This window comes from Colobus angolensis, unplaced genomic scaffold (genome assembly GCF_000951035.1).
Source record: "Colobus angolensis palliatus isolate OR3802 unplaced genomic scaffold, Cang.pa_1.0 Scaffold5, whole genome shotgun sequence".
NCBI classification, from domain to species: Eukaryota; Metazoa; Chordata; class Mammalia; order Primates; family Cercopithecidae; genus Colobus; species Colobus angolensis.
The window spans coordinates 34,547,645-34,564,317 of NW_012118487.1; the positions used below are offsets into that span (position 1 = coordinate 34,547,645).

Here is a 16,673-nt window from a genome sequence, read left to right on the forward strand (position 1 = left end):
TAGCAACCCTAGAAAGCAGATTCTCCCCACTCTCCAGGATTGCTGCTTGTAATAGTTGTTACAATTTGTTTAGTAATTTTCCTGAACTAAATCTGTAAAGTCCATGTTCTTAAGCATGGCCACTGAAGTCTCTACTTGGTTAGCTTAGTACTAGAGACTAGACTAGAAGTCTCTACTTGGTCAAGCTATTAATTGAACAGAGATTTCCTTAAATGCTTGGACTAAACCTCTATGAAGAGGCCGTCTTTGCCTAAGAGTTTGCGTGTGCTGGGACATGCGTTCTCAGCAAGGCAGTTTATAACTCTGACTTACTACTCTTCGCTTCTTGCTTGCACAGAGCATCAAGGTCAGCTAGATGTGGGGACCATTCCAGGTCTTTACTGAGAATGTGAACAACCCTAAACATGCTTGTAGGCCTTCTATAGTTCCAGGAATATGCTGCTCTTCAAGGCTCTCATGAACATATCATTTAGTTTTTCCTTTTTTTTTTAGAAGGGTCTCACTCTGTCACCCAAGCTAGAGCACAGTGGCACAATCACGGCTCACTGCAGTCTTGATTTCCTGGGCTCAAGTGATCCTCCCACCTCAGCCTCCTGAGTAGCTAGTACTACAGGCACATGCCACCATGCCTAATTTTTAAATTATTTATAGAGATGGAGTTTGCCATTTCCTTCATACTGGTTTTGAACTCTTGGGCTCAAGCAATCTTCCCAAATTGTTAGGATTACGGGCATAAACCACTGCACTTGGCCCTTTTAAGCTTTTGGATTAGTCTACTGTTTGCTTCAACTGTTATTCATCAACAATGATTAACTGAGAAGTTAAAATTATTGTTTGTAATTGTTATAGACAAACACTCCCCACAGAGAGGAGTTTTAGCACTGGGCATACCCCAGGCCAGACCAAACAAAGACAGTCTTTCCTATTGGTGTCCTCCAGGGAACCACCAAACATGTAAATAACGAAAATTCTTTGGGATCAAGGCTCTTACAGAGCTCCAGCTGCGTTTTGCTCACCTAGACAGTAGGAATGCAGGGTTGTTATCCTTCAAGGTCACTGCTGAGGTGAGAGTGGGAAATGAGAACAGGCAAATTCAATACCACAAAGCTCATTATTCTTACTTAGAGTCTGCTAATTTTCCTCAGTAGGCTCCTGTAAGCCTTTGGTTAATTTCCAGAGGTCTGAAAAAGTTGACTACAACAATTTTTGCAAGTTTTCTGAAAGGGCAAAGTTTCAGAAGTCCTTACTCCACCTTTTTACTGTCATCCTGGCATTTATTTCTCAGAAAATTACTTAAGTACCTCCAAGATATTTTCAAGTATTTTTGTGGGAATTTAATTTCTACTAACATATTTTCTCTGGTCACATTTGAATAATGGTCAGAATAGCTAAATTAAAAAATTGTTGAAAGAATTGTTGCTTGTAAATATCACTTCTTGGATACTGCAATTAATTTTGTTGTTGTTGTTTTGAGACTGTTTTCGCTCTGTCGCCCAGGATGGAGTGCAGTGCGTGATGTTGGTTCACTGCAGCCTTCTCCTCCCCGGTTCAAGCGATTCTCCTGTCTCAGCGTCCAGAGTAGCTGGGATTACAGGTGTGTGCCACCATGCCCGGCTAATTTTTGTATTTTTAATAGAAACAGCATTTCACCAACTTGGCCAGGCTGGTCTCAAACTCCTGACCCCTAGTGATCTGCCTGCCTCTGCCTCCAAAGCAATTAATCTTCTAAATACTTGCTTAATGATATAATTCAACTGGCATAAATATAAATTATTTCTCACGGATGTTACTGAGAAATAAGAAAATATATACCCATGCCCCATATGAACAAATGGTTATGGCTACAGTCACCAAATTATTCTCTGAATAAATATGACAGACTTAGAGATAAGCTTGAGTGATATAACATGGGGGGGCTATAGCCATGCTACCAAGAACCAAATCCTATTAAAATCAATTTGTGAAACTCGTAAGCCTTTAATCCAGTATAATCTGTTCTGCACTAACATGATAGCTAAAATCCCATGAAACTCCTCATTATCAAAAAGTGCATTTTAAAAACAATAATTTCATTGAGGAATGGAGATTTGGGGTGAGTAGAGGTTAAAGTCTTAAGAAGTTCTCTAAATTTAGTGATAAGGGGATCACTGGCATCTACTACTTAAATATTTAAATTTCTTGGATTTGTGGGTTTATACTTTTCATCAAATTTGAAAAACTTTAAACTTTAGCTTTTATTTCTTCAGATATTTTTCTGGCTCAGCAACTTCTCCTCCCACCAAAACATACTCCATTTGGGACTGTAATTATACATTTATTAGGTCCCTTGAAGTTGTCTTAAGGCTCACAGATGCCATTTTCCTATTTTTAAAGTTTTTAATTTATACATGAGTGAAGGACTCCATATGCTGTCCAGGCTGGCCTCGAACTCCTGGGCTCAAGTGATCCACCCACCTTAGCCTCCCAAAGTGCTGGAATTACAGGAGTGAGCCACTGCGCCTGGCCCCATTTTAATCTTTTTTAAATTCTTTATTTTCTGTGTTTCATTTTGGATGTTTCTATTGCTGTATCTTCAACTAACACCAATTCTTTCTTCTGCAAAATTTAATCTGCTGGTAATTCACCATAGCATATTTTTCAGGTTAGACATTGTAGTTTTCATGTCCAAAAGTTTGACCTGGGTCTTTTTTATATCTTCTCTATTTCCACTTAACTTTTTGAACATATGGAAACAGTTATAATAACTTTTTAAATGTTCTGGTCTTCTGATCCTAATTTCTGGATCAATTTTGATTGATGGAGTATTCTGCTCATTATAGATCATGTTTTCCCACTTCTCTCCAGGCCTGGTAGTCTTTGCTTATATGCCAGACATAATGAATTTTATCTTGCTAGATGTTAATCCTTTTTCAAGAGACAGGATCTCAATCTGTTGCCCAGACTGGAATATAGTGGCACAACCCTAGCTCACTGCAGCCTTGAACTACTGGGTGCAAGCAATCCTCCCATCTCAGTCTCTCAAGTAGAAACGTAATAAAACTGGAGGAAGAAAACTTGACTACAGTGCATGCCAGCATGACCAGCTAATTTTAAATTGTTTGTAGAGATAGGGTCTCTCTCTCTTGCCCAGGCTAATCTCAAACTCCTAGCCTAAAGCTATCTTACTGCTTTGGCCTCCCAAAGTGCTGGGATTACAGGCATGAGCCACTGTGTCTGGCAAAAAAGATGATAATCTTTCATAAATTTGTAAAAATGCACAAAGCCAGGAAGGAAAGATTCTTACTCTCTCACTCCCAAGTCAAAAATTAATATATCTTTAATAGACTCCATTACAAGTTCTCCAGGATCCATCTTTTTACATGGTTGCATAAATAACTATTAAAAGATAACCTAGTCTGATGTTGATGAAAAATGATAACGGCTAAGCATGGTGAATCCCACCTGTAATCCCAGCACTTTGGGAGGCCAAAGGGAGACAACTGCTTGAGGCCAGGAGTTCGAAACCAGCGGGACAATACAGCGAGACACCATCTCTTTAAAAAATAAAATTAAAAGTAAACTAGCTGAGTGTGGTGGCACGTGCCTGTAGTCTCAGCTACTTGGGAAGCTGAGGTAGGAGAATGACTTGAGCTTGGGGGGTTGAGGCTACAGTGAGCCCTGATTATGCATTGCACTTCAGGCTGGGAGACAGAGCAAGGCCCTGTCTCCAAAAAACTAAAAAATAAAAAAATATAAAAATCTCACTGAAAACCAGAAAATTTCAGGTTTGTTCTCTCAGTGAGACCTCATATACTGTAATACTCATTCACAATGGCATGTTTTCCTTGGGTTGGGAAATAAATTACCAAAGTTATACATTCAAGGGTTAAAATAGACAGCAGAATGCAGGCAACCAGTTTAAAATTTCAGTTGCTGCCTCTTCCTCAACTGTGTTATTCCACCCTCCAGAAAGTTCACCATCCTTTGTATACCCTGAACTGCTTCTCTGAAGTTTTATTACCTAAGAGGTGATGTGTTTGCCAAAAGTGCTACTTGAATCAGACCTACAAGGAATGGCAACATCTTAAATTAACATGCCTACAATACAAGTTTTCCCCACTTCATGAATCGGTCTGGCACAATTCCCTGTTAATTTCCTGAACCTTAATGTGATCCACTGGCTCAGGGTCACTATCAGTGTAGGTTACAGTAGTTTAGTAAACCTAAATAAGGGTTTTATTCATTCCTGAGTGGGCAGAATGTATCAAAATTAAGAAAAGGACTGGGGAGTCAATTGGAGGTGATATTAGCAAGGGTCACCTGTCCAAGGAAATAGCTGTGGCAGTACAATAGGGACCATGGGGTGGAAAAGCTTACGTCTTTTTGAATATACCTAAGAGTTGTAGGTCCTAGACATAAAAGAGAATGAAACAGGAGCAAAGAGGTAGTACACCAAGTACAAGAATCACACAAAACTGAAATCAGGAAAAAAGGCAAGTAAGAGTAAATGAAGGGTCAGATTTGGTTATCGTGGAAAGTCACATTTTTCATGATGAACTGCTAGAGGGCATAGTCATGCGATCCTGAAAATAAATCACCTGAAAGTATTCAACCTCGTTAAGAAATTGTGCTTGAAGTTTTCTTTCAAGAGAATGAGAAGGTGCTCTAGATAAGGTACACAATGTTCTACGTCCTCCTGAACAAGCAGTCTGTTTCCTTTTGAAGATGAATCATATGCAGGCCTAGCTTCCTAACAGTAACCTACCTGTGAGGTACTCTCCTGCTGTGATGTGCTTGTGCTCACTGAGGATCATCTGGTATTAGTTAAAACTTTCAAACAGATTAAGGTGGTTATTTTTGTAGGTGTAGATTTGATTAGCACTTTCTTCTGCAGGATGATGACAAATGAATCTGTGGTCAGCATAAAAGAGCTGACCTGTCTCCCCAAATACTTAACTTAGAGAGAATGACTGGCTCAGGGAGTTATTCTGCCTCTGCCTCTCTTTGAAAATCACCCTGGGTAATCAGCTGAACCAGTGGTGTGGGGAAAAGAAAGAGATCAGCCTGTTACTGTGTCTATATAGAAGGAAGTAGACATAAGAGACTCCACTGGGCTCTGTATTTGAGATGCTGTTGATCTGTGACCTTACCTCCAACTTTGTCCTTGCAAGAGACATGTGCGAAAGTGACTTAAGGTTAAAAGGATTTTGGGCTGTGCAGAATGTGTTTTGTTAAACTAGTGCCTAAAGGCTGCTTGTGGTTAAAGGTCATCACTATTCTCTTAAATCTCAACATAGAGAAAAACATTTGTCTCCTGCCCCTCCCTGGGCAATGGTTTGTTTACTAAGCAAGGAGAAAACCGCCTTTAGGAATAAGGTGGGGCTTGCTGGATCAATACTGCTAAAAGGTTTATGGAGATGTTCGCATATGCATCTCAAGGCACAGCATTTTCCTTTAATTTTATTTATGTTACAGGGATTTTTGTTCATATGTCTTACTGCTGACCTTCCTACGATGACCCTATTTTCCAGCCACTCCCTTATCTCTTTGATGGTAAAGATAATGATCAATAAATACTAAGGGAATTCAGAGGCCGGTGCCGGCGTGGGTCCTCTGTAAGCTAAGCGCCGGTCCCCTGGGTCCCGCTTTTCTTTCTCTATACTTTGTCTCTGTGTATTATTTCCTTTTCTCAAGTCTCTCGTTCCACCTAACGAGAAGCACCCACAAGTGTGGAGGGGCAGGCCACCCCTTCAAGTGGCACTACATATCACCATCTAGGCTATGTACTCCATATATGTGAATGGTGCCTCCTGGAGTTGTGCAAAGCAGCGACCTGTCTCTAATATGAACTTTAACTTCAGATTTACACTAACTGAACTGCTTAAAAATTCTTTAATTGTAAAGGCCACTGCCAAGGACTAGGCCAGCTTAGTTGCAATCAAACTATCCTCAGGTTAATTTTAACATACCAAATATTTTCCATGTCTTTCAAAGCCTTCTATCACACACTATAATATCAGCTTTTCTGTAAGTTTCACTTGGTACAGTTTCCTAAACATAAGACAGGCTAAGACAGAAAAATATTTAAAAAGTTATATTTTCCCAAGTAATTAAATGCTATGTCTTTATAATACACTCTTTTATCTCCTCAAATATTCACATTTCTATCTTTTAAAAAATATATAAACATTATTCAAAACAAAGCTCTGGGGACTCTGGTTTAAAAGAAGGAAAAAAAAATCACTGGTATATTTAAAAGGCAACTCAAGACTGATTTTCTGCAACTTGCAAACTCTTCTACTTCTGGTATCATTTTTCTTAGAAGATAATGACGGATTTCTTTACAGAATCAAAGTTCTTCAGACCAAATTAGCTTTTTTTCTGACTCATCAGTTCTCTAAGCTTATATTTTATGTCTTTATCCTTCTATCCCACACATCTTCCTTAATTTTAAAATGCTTATAATTTCAAAGTTGTCACTGTTCAATGCTCTAACATTAAGACTTCTCTCTCTTTTTTTTTTTTTTTTGAGACAGAGTCCTACTTTGTCACCCAGGCTGGAGTGCAATGACACATATAGCACACTGCAGCTTCAACCTCCTGGGCTTGAGTCATTCTCCCATTCCAGCCTCCCAAGTAGCTGGGACTACAGGCATGTGTCACCACGCTTGGCTAATTTTTGTGTTTTTTTGGTAGAGATGGGATTTCACCATGTTGGCCAGGCTGGTCTTGAACTCCTGAGCTCAAGCAATCCACCCATCTCAGCCTCCCAAAGTGCTGGGATTATAGGCGTTAGCCAACGTGCCTGGCACATTAAGACTTCTTAATGGCGATACTAAAGCAATATTTTCCTACTATGTTACAAATACAAAATTAGAGTACTACAAACAGAATACTATCTTAACTGGTTTTATTTTCTCATATACATGGAGAATGGTTAGCAGGCAACTAGAAATATAAAGTGTTTTTCATTATCAAAGTTAAAGACACCTAAGATATGATACAAACTTACGTATTTCTTCCACGACTTGTGGATCACAATCTTTGTATTTTTCTACTTCTGCCTTTAGCTGTTCCCTTTGGTCTCGAAGTGAAGAAAGCTCTTTTGCTAGCCTGGTTCGCTCTTCCTGCATTCCAAATAGTTTTATATTCAATTAAGACAAGATTCTGTATGTTGTAAGGTAATACATTTTATAACAATTTCATTTTATTTCTCATAAATTATGTGCATTAGACTTTTGATATTATATATATAAGCATACACACACAGATATTCACAGCATAAGAACAAGCTCAATTCTCATCTTTCCTGAAATCTCAAGAATCTTTTATATATATTGAATAACTAAATGGGAGTTAATATGTAGAACAGAATACTCACAAATAGGTGAGAGGTTCATGTTAGAACTCTAAGATGACCATGTCGTCGTATGTTAGAGAAAAAAATTATACTACTTTTTGAGTTAGTTTCACAAGTCTACATATGTAAGTAACATTTTAAGACAACATCGATCATTATATAATTATCTTTAACAGTATTCTAGACAATTTTTCAATTTTTAAGACTATTTTAATATATCCTTAATATTTTATATACATTTAAAGAAATAACACAATTGTAGCTTGAGGCCTCCCAACACCTATTCTTTAAAGGTAAACCAGAATAAAGCTTCAAAATACAATATGATCCAATAAAAACCATTTGAAATGTCTAGCCATATTTCTCACTGGCAGGTGGAAGTCATAGTGCTATACGTATTCATTTTGTATTTCTGAAACCTGAAAAGCCCAAACAAAAACCAAATGTTCGCAAAGATTATAGTACAGAATCAAGGATAAATCCAAGGCAAAATCAAGTAAAGTTCAAACTGCTTAACACGACTTGTAAGGTTCCCAGCTACCTTGTATTTTTTATTTGTATTTTTCTACTTTGCTTTTAGCTGTGTTGTTTGGTTCCAAAGCGAAGAGAGTTCCTTTGCTAGCATTTGTACAAGAGACTGCGTATACAGAGCAGCACGCTCAGAAGCAGCACACCCCAACAGAACTCTCAGCAGTGAGGAAAACTTTCTAGATCTGCACTCTTCACTGCAAGACCCACTAGCCACATGTTGCTACTCAATATATGCAATGTGGCCACTGTGACTGAGAAACTAAATTTAATTGTAGCTAATTTTTACTTAAATATAAATAGCCACACATGCTTAGTGTATATCATACTTGCACAGCTCAGGAGAGATTTTAAAATAACTAGAATATAAGAAGATAAGTCATTATTTGCCATCAATACCCAAATTATACATGCTTCAAAAGGAACACTGTCACCAAGTGTGGTGGTGCCTGCCTGTAGTACCAGATACTCAGGAGGCTGAGGCAGGGGGATCACTTGAGCCCAGGAGTTCAAGGGCAGCCTGGGCAATACAGAGATACTCCATCTCTAAAACACAAACCAAAAAACAAAACAAAACAAAACAAAATCAAGAGGAGAAAAAAAGGAGAAGCAGAGTGGTGAACATCCAATGTGAATACAATGATAGTTCTCCAGGTATCATGCATTGAAACAATCTTAGACAGTCACTATCACTGAGATCTTTGCCAAATTATTTAACCTCTTTGTGCCTCCAGTTCCTCAAAAAGTAAAATGGAGACAGTAACGGTAGCCACCTTCCTAGACTGCTGGTAGGATTCAATAAATATACAAAATGCATTTAGAACAGTAGTTGCCTGGCTCAGAGTAAGTAGAATACACATGTTAGCTATTTTTCTTCTTTACCAACAGCAGGATCACCAACATCATCAAGAATAGTATCTAGCAGATAGGCGCCAGGTAGTTCTGAAAAGTCCTGGCTGGTAAGATCAGGATGAGCACAAGACTTCATCTTTCTTAGGAACATTTCTGAACCATTAAGCTCTTCTGATATCTGCAGGCGGCAACTATGTTTGCTGATGGGTTTTTCCCTGCAAGATGTACTTGTTTCAGTGGATTAACAGTAGACTGGCTGACAACTTCAGGGCAAGTGTATGTCACCATTAGTTGAAGGTGGTTCTACAAGTTATTGCCAGTGTTTAAAAAAACAAACAAAAGGATCAAATAAAGTGGTAGTTGCTATTGTCAACTGAGGAAGAAATAGAACAGCTTCAGGTTATGCCCAGAATTTACCTTTCCTTGAATATTCTTTAGAAATGACTATTCTCCAATTCCTATCTGTGATTGTGCTGATTCACATAAAACAATATATGTGAAATAACTTTGAAAGCATAAAGCCACTGTAAAGCTTTGCTATATCCCTTTCTACTATGTGACAAGGTTTCCAGTTGCTTTCTTTCCCAATCAAGTGATACTAATATAGGCCCAGATGAAATGCTTAGTGGTTCATGTTGATCTTCAATATTTTTTAAAGTCATAAGTCTACAGTTTAGATAATGATGAAAATAGAAAGTGAAATGATTTTTTAAAATCTCTAACCTAATACTTAGAAAAATATTGCACTTTTAAAAAATAGGTCAATATTTATTTAAAAAATTTTTAAATATTACAAGGCCACAAAGATACTATGTTGATGGTTTTCAGTTTGTTCTATACAAATTTTTTTTAAAGACTCTTAAAAATTTACATAAACATTTATATAGGGCTTACCATGTACCAGGTCCTCTTCCAGGTGCTTTGCAAATATTAACTAGTTTAATCCACACAATAACCCAATGAAGTACAACAGATTTTATTACTCCCCATTTTGCAACAGAGAAAAGTGAAAACAGAATTTAGGAGACTTTCAAACCCAGGCAGTCTGGCTCTAGGGTTTATGCTTCTATGCCATGCTACCATATATAATAATAATAAAATCTAGACTCACAATTAGTGAATCCTACTGGGTCAAACGTTCATATCCTTGGCTATCATCTCCTTTTCTTCTGGTAGAAATGCATCTTCCTCACAGTAAGCTCTGTGTCCTTACTCTAATATGTAGAATTGCCATTATTAAAAGAATCTATAGACACAAACTTACCGTTTCACATCGGCCAATTTTAGCTTTTTCAATGCTTTTCTGCAGGCTTGCATGCTTTTGGCTTCCCTCAGACAACTAGAGAATCAAAAACAAATAAAATAGCTTGCTAAGATAAACTGCCATGTAGTCATATAGTAGTTTATGAAAACAAAGTTGGCCGGGTACAGTGGCTCACACCTGTAATCCCAGCACTTTGGGAGACCAAGGCGGGCGGATCACAAGGTCAAGAGATGGAGATCATCCTGGTCAACATGGTGAAACCCTGTCTCTACTAAAAATACAAAAACGAGCTGGGCGTGGTGACGCACGCCTGTAGTCCCAGCTACTTGAGAGGCTGAGGTTGCAGTGAGCCGAGATAGAGCCACTGCACTCCAGCCTGGTGACAGAGCAAGACCCTGTCTCAAAAAAAAACAAAAAAAGAAAATAAAGTCAAACACTATACTAGGAACTAATTTCTCCAATCTGAAGAAAACCAAGGACCATTAATCATTAGGGTACACTGGAAAAAAAAAAGTTTAAAAAACATTTTCTTTTTATTCCATGCCAATACATGAAACAAATATCATGCCTCTAATCTTTTCCACATAATCTCTATTTATTAGGGTCCCCACTCTTACACCAAGTAACTTGAGGTCTATTATTTAGTTAGAAATTGAACTTGAAGGCCAGGCACGGTGACTCACGCTTGTAATCCCAGCACTTTGAGAGGCCAAGGCAGGCAGATCGCATGACCCCACGAGGTAGAGACCGGCCTGGGCAACACAGCAAAGCCCCATCTCAACAAATACAAAAAAATTTAGCCAAGTGTGATGGCATGAGCCTGTAGTCCCAGCTACTAAAAAAAAAAAAAAAAGAAAAGAAACTGAATTTGAAAATCCAAAAAAATCTCTTTTATATAAATTCTCTCTACAAATTTCATTTCACTTCCGACTAAAGTCTTTTCAAAATACCTGACCTAGTTCACTAAGTCAATAATAAATTTGTCACTTATTATTATTACATAAAGTACTTCACAAGGAACTGCATAGTTACATATCATGTTCTCAAGAAAAAAATCTGCTAGCCTATTGCCAATTTTAGGTATGTTTTATATCTTTTTCTCTTTTTTATTCTTGAGACAGTATCTCACTCCGGTGCCTAGGCTGGAGTGCAGTGTCACGATCATGACTCCCTGCAACCTTTGCCTCCCAGGCTCAAGCCATCCTCCAACCTCCACCTCCCAGTAGCTGGGACTGCAGGTGTGCACCACCACAATCAGCTATTGTAAAAATTTTTTCTAGAGATGGAGTTTTACCATGTTGCCCTTGAACCTCCAGGCTCAAGTAATCTTCCGACCTCAGCCTCCCAACATGCTGGGATCACAGGTGTGTGCCCTGTTGCTCAGCCTGTTTTATATATCTTACAAATCATCAGTTTAAACTTTTTACTCAGCTTAGAAAGTAGATAAGTTGTATGTGGAGATGGATTAAATAACACCAGCATAAAGAGACTACAGATATTGAATGTTGATTAGCATGCGGGTAGGCCTACACATCAAAAAGGACTGGTTAATTTCAGAGTGTTGGCTTCTTGTCTCAATTTTATTAATCTCACCTGGGTCTACAAGTAAACAAACAATCACAGGAAATTCTGAATACTAAATTCTCCACATCTTTTGCTATAAACTAGTTAGAAATTACAGATTCATTTGATTGGGTAAGGGCCTTCTTAAAAAATATTTCACTCCTCCCTCATTCTTGGATTACAAACATTTAGAAAATAATTAATAATTGGATGGATTTAATTTCTGTTGGCTGATTATAAAAAACTAACTGTTCACAGCCCGGCGTGGTGGCTCACCACGCCGAGACCAGCATGGCCAACATGGTGAAACCTAATCTCTACTCTCTACTAAAAATACGAAAAATTAGTCGGATTTGGTGGTGGGTGCCTGTAATCCCAGCTACTCCAGAGGCTGAGGCAGGAGAATCGCTGGAACCTGGGAGGCGGAGGTTACAGTGAGCCAAGATAGCGCCATTGCACTCCAGCTTGAGCAAGGAGAGAAACTCCGTCTTAAAAATATATGTATACATGGCCAGGCGCGGTGGCTCAAGCCTGTAATCCTAGCACTTTGGGAGGCCGAGACGGGCGGATCACAAGGTCAGGAGATCGAGACCACCCTGGCTAATCCGGTGAAACCCCGTCTCTACTAAAGAATACAAAAAACTAGCCGGGCGATGAGGCGGGCGCCTGTAGTCCCAGCTACTTGGGGGGCGGAGGCAGGAGAATGGCGTAAACCTGGAAGGCAGAGCTTGCAGTGAGCTGAGAGCCGGCCACCGCACTCCAGCCTGGGCGACAGAGCCAGACTCCATCTCAAAAAAAAAATACATATATATATATGTATACAGCAGATTTTGTTTTTTAATTTAGGAAGATAATTACTTGCAAGGAGAGGTATAACTGGTTTGTAGTGGTGTCTGCCTGGCATTATCTATAGATCTTGTTCATGCTATGGATTAGAATCAGTGACTGGAGAGCTGTTAAAGGAAAGCTTACAACGATCCCTTTATGCGTACTGAGATGTGAAAGATTTCCCAAAGCAAGGGTAAACTTACCAACTTTTTGAAGATAGTATTTCTGAGTTTCAAGCAAAAAAAGGATATCTAAATACTATCCACTCTCTACATATGACTAGATCATATTGTGAACAGTTAGTTTTTTTTGTGTTTTTTTTTTTTTTTTCCGGGGTGGGGGAGCAGTTTGTTTGTTTTTTGAGATGGAGTCTCACTCTGTCACCCAGGCTGGAGTACAGTGGTGGGATCTCGGCTTATTGCAAGCTCCACCTCCCGGGTTCATGCCATTCTCCCGCCTCAGCCTCCGGAGTAGCTGGGACTACAGGTGCCTGCCACCACGCCTGGCTAATTTTGTTTTTGTATTTTTAGTAGAGATGAGGTTTCACCATCTTAGCCAGGATGGTCTCGATCTTCTGACCTCATGATCCGCCCGCCTCAGCCTCCCAAAGTGCTGGGATTACAGGCGTGAGCCACCACCCTCGGCTGAAGATCTAGTTCTTTTAAAAAAGTATTCCTATTTATAAAATAAAGTCATATTTTAAAAGTTAATATTAGCCTGACCAACATGGGGAAATGCTCTCTCTACTAAAAATACAAAAATTAGCTGGGCGTGGTGGCGTGCACCTATAATCCCAGCTACTTGAGAGGCTGAGGCACAAGAATCACTTGAACCTGGGAGGTGGAAGTTGCAATGAGCTGAGATCATACCACTGCACTCCAGCCTGGGCAACAGGGTGAGACTCTATCTCAAAATAAAAAAAAAAATAAAATAAAAGTTAATATTCCACCCTGAAGGACCTGCCTGAAATAATTAAAATATATACATAACATTTAAATTTAGGAGTAAATAATTTTTTCCAATTAAAAAAACACATATTTTAGCATAACATTTTTCCATTAAAAATGTTTTTAAAATAACCAGACAGGTAGACACTATCCAAACAGTTACTAATTATATAAAAGACAATAATGAAAGGACATTTTATATATATATACACACATACATATATATACTTTTTTTTTTTTTTTTTTGAGACAGGGGCTGGAATGCAGTGGCCGGATCTCGGCTCACTGCAACCTTTGCTTTCCGGGCTCAAGAAATCCTCCTACCTCAGCCTCCCAAGTAGCTGGAACCACAGATACATGCTACCACGCCCGGCTAATTTTTTTATTTTTTTTTGTAGAGATGGAACTTTGCCATGTTGCCCAGGCTGGTCTTGCACTCCTGGGCTCAAGCAATTCATGTACCTGGGCTTCCCAGAGTGCTGGGATTACAGGCGTGAGCCACCACACTCAGCCAGGATATATACCTTAATTATATTAATTAAGAATCTTTCAGGTACTATACATCTGTTTGGAATTATTTACAACTTAAAAGCATTTGAAAAAGAGCTCATTCAGAAATTTCTTAATTACAAAAATAATCTTACATATTTCAAATGTGAAGCATGGAATTCATAACTTGTGATTTTAAGTATCTTAGTAATAGAGGGAGGCACAATCCAAATGATGTTATTAAAGGAAAAGCTTCTGCTAATTATCCTAAGTACTGAAATAATTTGGTTCAACTCAGTAGTGAAGGATTCTTGGCTCACTGCATAGTTCTACCCAACCACTGGAAACAAACAATGAAAGCAACTCTTGTGGGGCTGCCCATGCTATCAGCTTTTCATCTATACAGCTGCACTACTGCCATAGTTCCTAACCTATACCTTGGAAATAAACCAAATGCAGCCCTCATGTGACAAAAGCTGAGATTTCTAGTCACTGTATATCAACTATCTGAACCAGTAGTTATCAAACTTTAACATATAGTGGAATCCAAAGGGCTTTTTAAGGCACAGGTTCCTGGGCTCTACCTCCCGAGTTTCCGAATAGCACATCTGCGGTGGGGTCCAATAATGTGCATTTCTAGCATGTTCCCAGGTGATGCTGCTAGTTGGGGACACCACACTTCTGAGAATTAGTGAACTAAACAAGAATCTATTTTCTTATAGTAACAAACTCAACTAAAACACACAGGATATTTATATATAGAAAAATGTTATCTGGTTCACAAGCAAAGATCAATTACTGCTAAATGCTATAGCCTGAACTAGAAAACATCTTAATGTTCGTCTTTAAAAGAAATACAAAAGTCCACATTTACAAAAATAGAGGGGTGATAGCCTGTATTTTTAAAAAGGCATGGGCTGGGCGCAGTGGCTCACACTAGTAATCCTAGCACTTTGAGAGGCCAAGGCAGGTGGATCACTTGAGGTCAGGTGTTCGAGACCAGCCTGACCAATGTGGTGAAACCCCGTCACTACTAAAAATACAAAAATTAGCTGGGTGTGGTGGCATACACCTGTAATCCTAGCTACTCAGGAGACTGAGGCAGGAGAACCACTTGAACCCAGGAGGTGGAAGTTGTAGTGAGCCAAGATCGCACCACTGCACTCCAGCCTGGATGACAGAGCAAGACCTCATCTCAAAAAAAAAAAAAAAATTAATAAACAATAAAAAGGTATTTACCATAATATTCCCTTAAAGAGCAAAGTCTTCAACATTCTATAATGCAACTGATAATGGCAGGAGGCAGACAAATGCCTAGGCAGATAGGGGTGGGTCCCTGGTGAAACCCCACCTCCAAGCCAAAGACAGTTTAAAGCCTGAAAGCCAAACTACAAATTAAATCCACAGACTAGATTGAGAACCCATCTTCCCATTTGGTGGCTTTCCTCTGATCCCCACCCTTCACCTATTTTACATATACCTACCCTTTCATAATTGGTTTTCTATATTGCTGTGCTCACCTTTTAGTGGTGCCTTTAGTCTTTCTTTGCATACTCACAAACCAATCAGTATGCACTCCCCTATTCTGTGCCCATAAAAGCCCCAGACTCAGCCACACTGGGAGAGAAACCATCGGACTATGGGGTGGGGGGACCATCCCCTAAGATCCCTCTCCAATGAGACCTGTTCTGTCGCTCAATGACATTCTTCTCTGTCCATTCTTAACCTTCAATTGTCAGGGTATTCTTGTTCTTCTTGGAAGCAGAATAAGAACTCGGGAACTGCCAAATGGAGTACAAGCTGTAACACAGGTGGGCTGAGTGGGCAGGGTACCTCCAGCAGCAGGCCTGGGCTGAGCAAGGCCCGGGTTGGGGCTAGTGGGGCACTGCTGGCTGTGGAGGTCTCCAGTTGGCAAAGTGGCTGAGAAAAATCTTGTGCCACAATTATATACTTTAACAAATCCACTTCCAAATTTCACTAAAGCAAATAATAATTTTTAAAAACTCAGTAACCCAGAACAAAACTGCAGCTGCAACAATAAAAACTACTTATAATCAGTAAAAACAGGATTTCATCTTTATTTATTCATTTTTTTGAGACAGAGTCTTACTCTGTTGCTCAGGCTGGAATGCAGTGGCATGATCATGGCTCACTACAGCCTTGAAATGCAGGGTTCAGGCAATCCTCCTACCTGAGCCTCCTGAGCAGCTGGGACTATAGGCATGCACCACTATGCCTAATTTTTAATTTTTTTTTGTAGAGACAAGGTCTCACTCCTTGGCTAGTCTCAAACTCCTGGGCTCAAGTGATCCTCCTGCCTTGTCCTCCCAAAGTGCTGGAATTACAAACCACCCCACCCAGCCTAGGATTCCATCTTTAGATCTGAGGAACTGACACAATGCTTCCCTTAAATGCATTCCAGGTCACCTATGCAGATAATCAGGATTGAGAAAAATAATGCCAATGTTTTCTAAAGGGCTAATTCATTGCCTGGAGGAACTAACTACACATAAGACACAGAATGACTGATTCAAGCTGGCTGCATTGGAATTCTGATTTACTCTTTTTTAGAAATTAAAAAAATGTCGTAGCATTAAAGGAGGAATACAGAGATGTTCACAGATGGGAAAGAATGCCAAGGAATAGAGAAAGAGAGACAAGAGCAAAAGCAACTAGATCAGTCTACTGCTTTATCAAAATTCATGCACTATGTTGTGGGTAAAAAAAGGTTATATTTCCATTCTGCTTTAAAAGGAAAAAAAAAAGCCGTATTATTTATTTATGTTTTGAGACGGAGTCTCGCTCTGTCGCCCTGGCTGGAGTGCAGTGGCGCAATCTCGGCTCACTGCAAGCTCCGCCTCCC

At 39.3% G+C, this 16,673-nt stretch overlaps 1 protein-coding gene across 2 annotated transcripts in view; it reads right to left on the bottom strand.

The window, feature by feature from the left end:
• MND1 (meiotic nuclear divisions 1 homolog (S. cerevisiae)) overlaps positions 1-16,673 on the bottom strand; it is a 74,274-nt gene that overhangs the window by 11,464 nt on the left and 46,137 nt on the right. For both annotated transcript variants that reach the window (XM_011959777.1, XM_011959778.1), the window contains 2 exons: positions 9,984-10,058; positions 6,992-7,106 (listed from right to left, as the gene is read on the bottom strand). In XM_011959777.1, the coding sequence (XP_011815167.1) occupies positions 6,992-7,106; positions 9,984-10,058 (190 nt within the window). The remainder of the gene's footprint in view (positions 1-6,991; positions 7,107-9,983; positions 10,059-16,673) is intronic.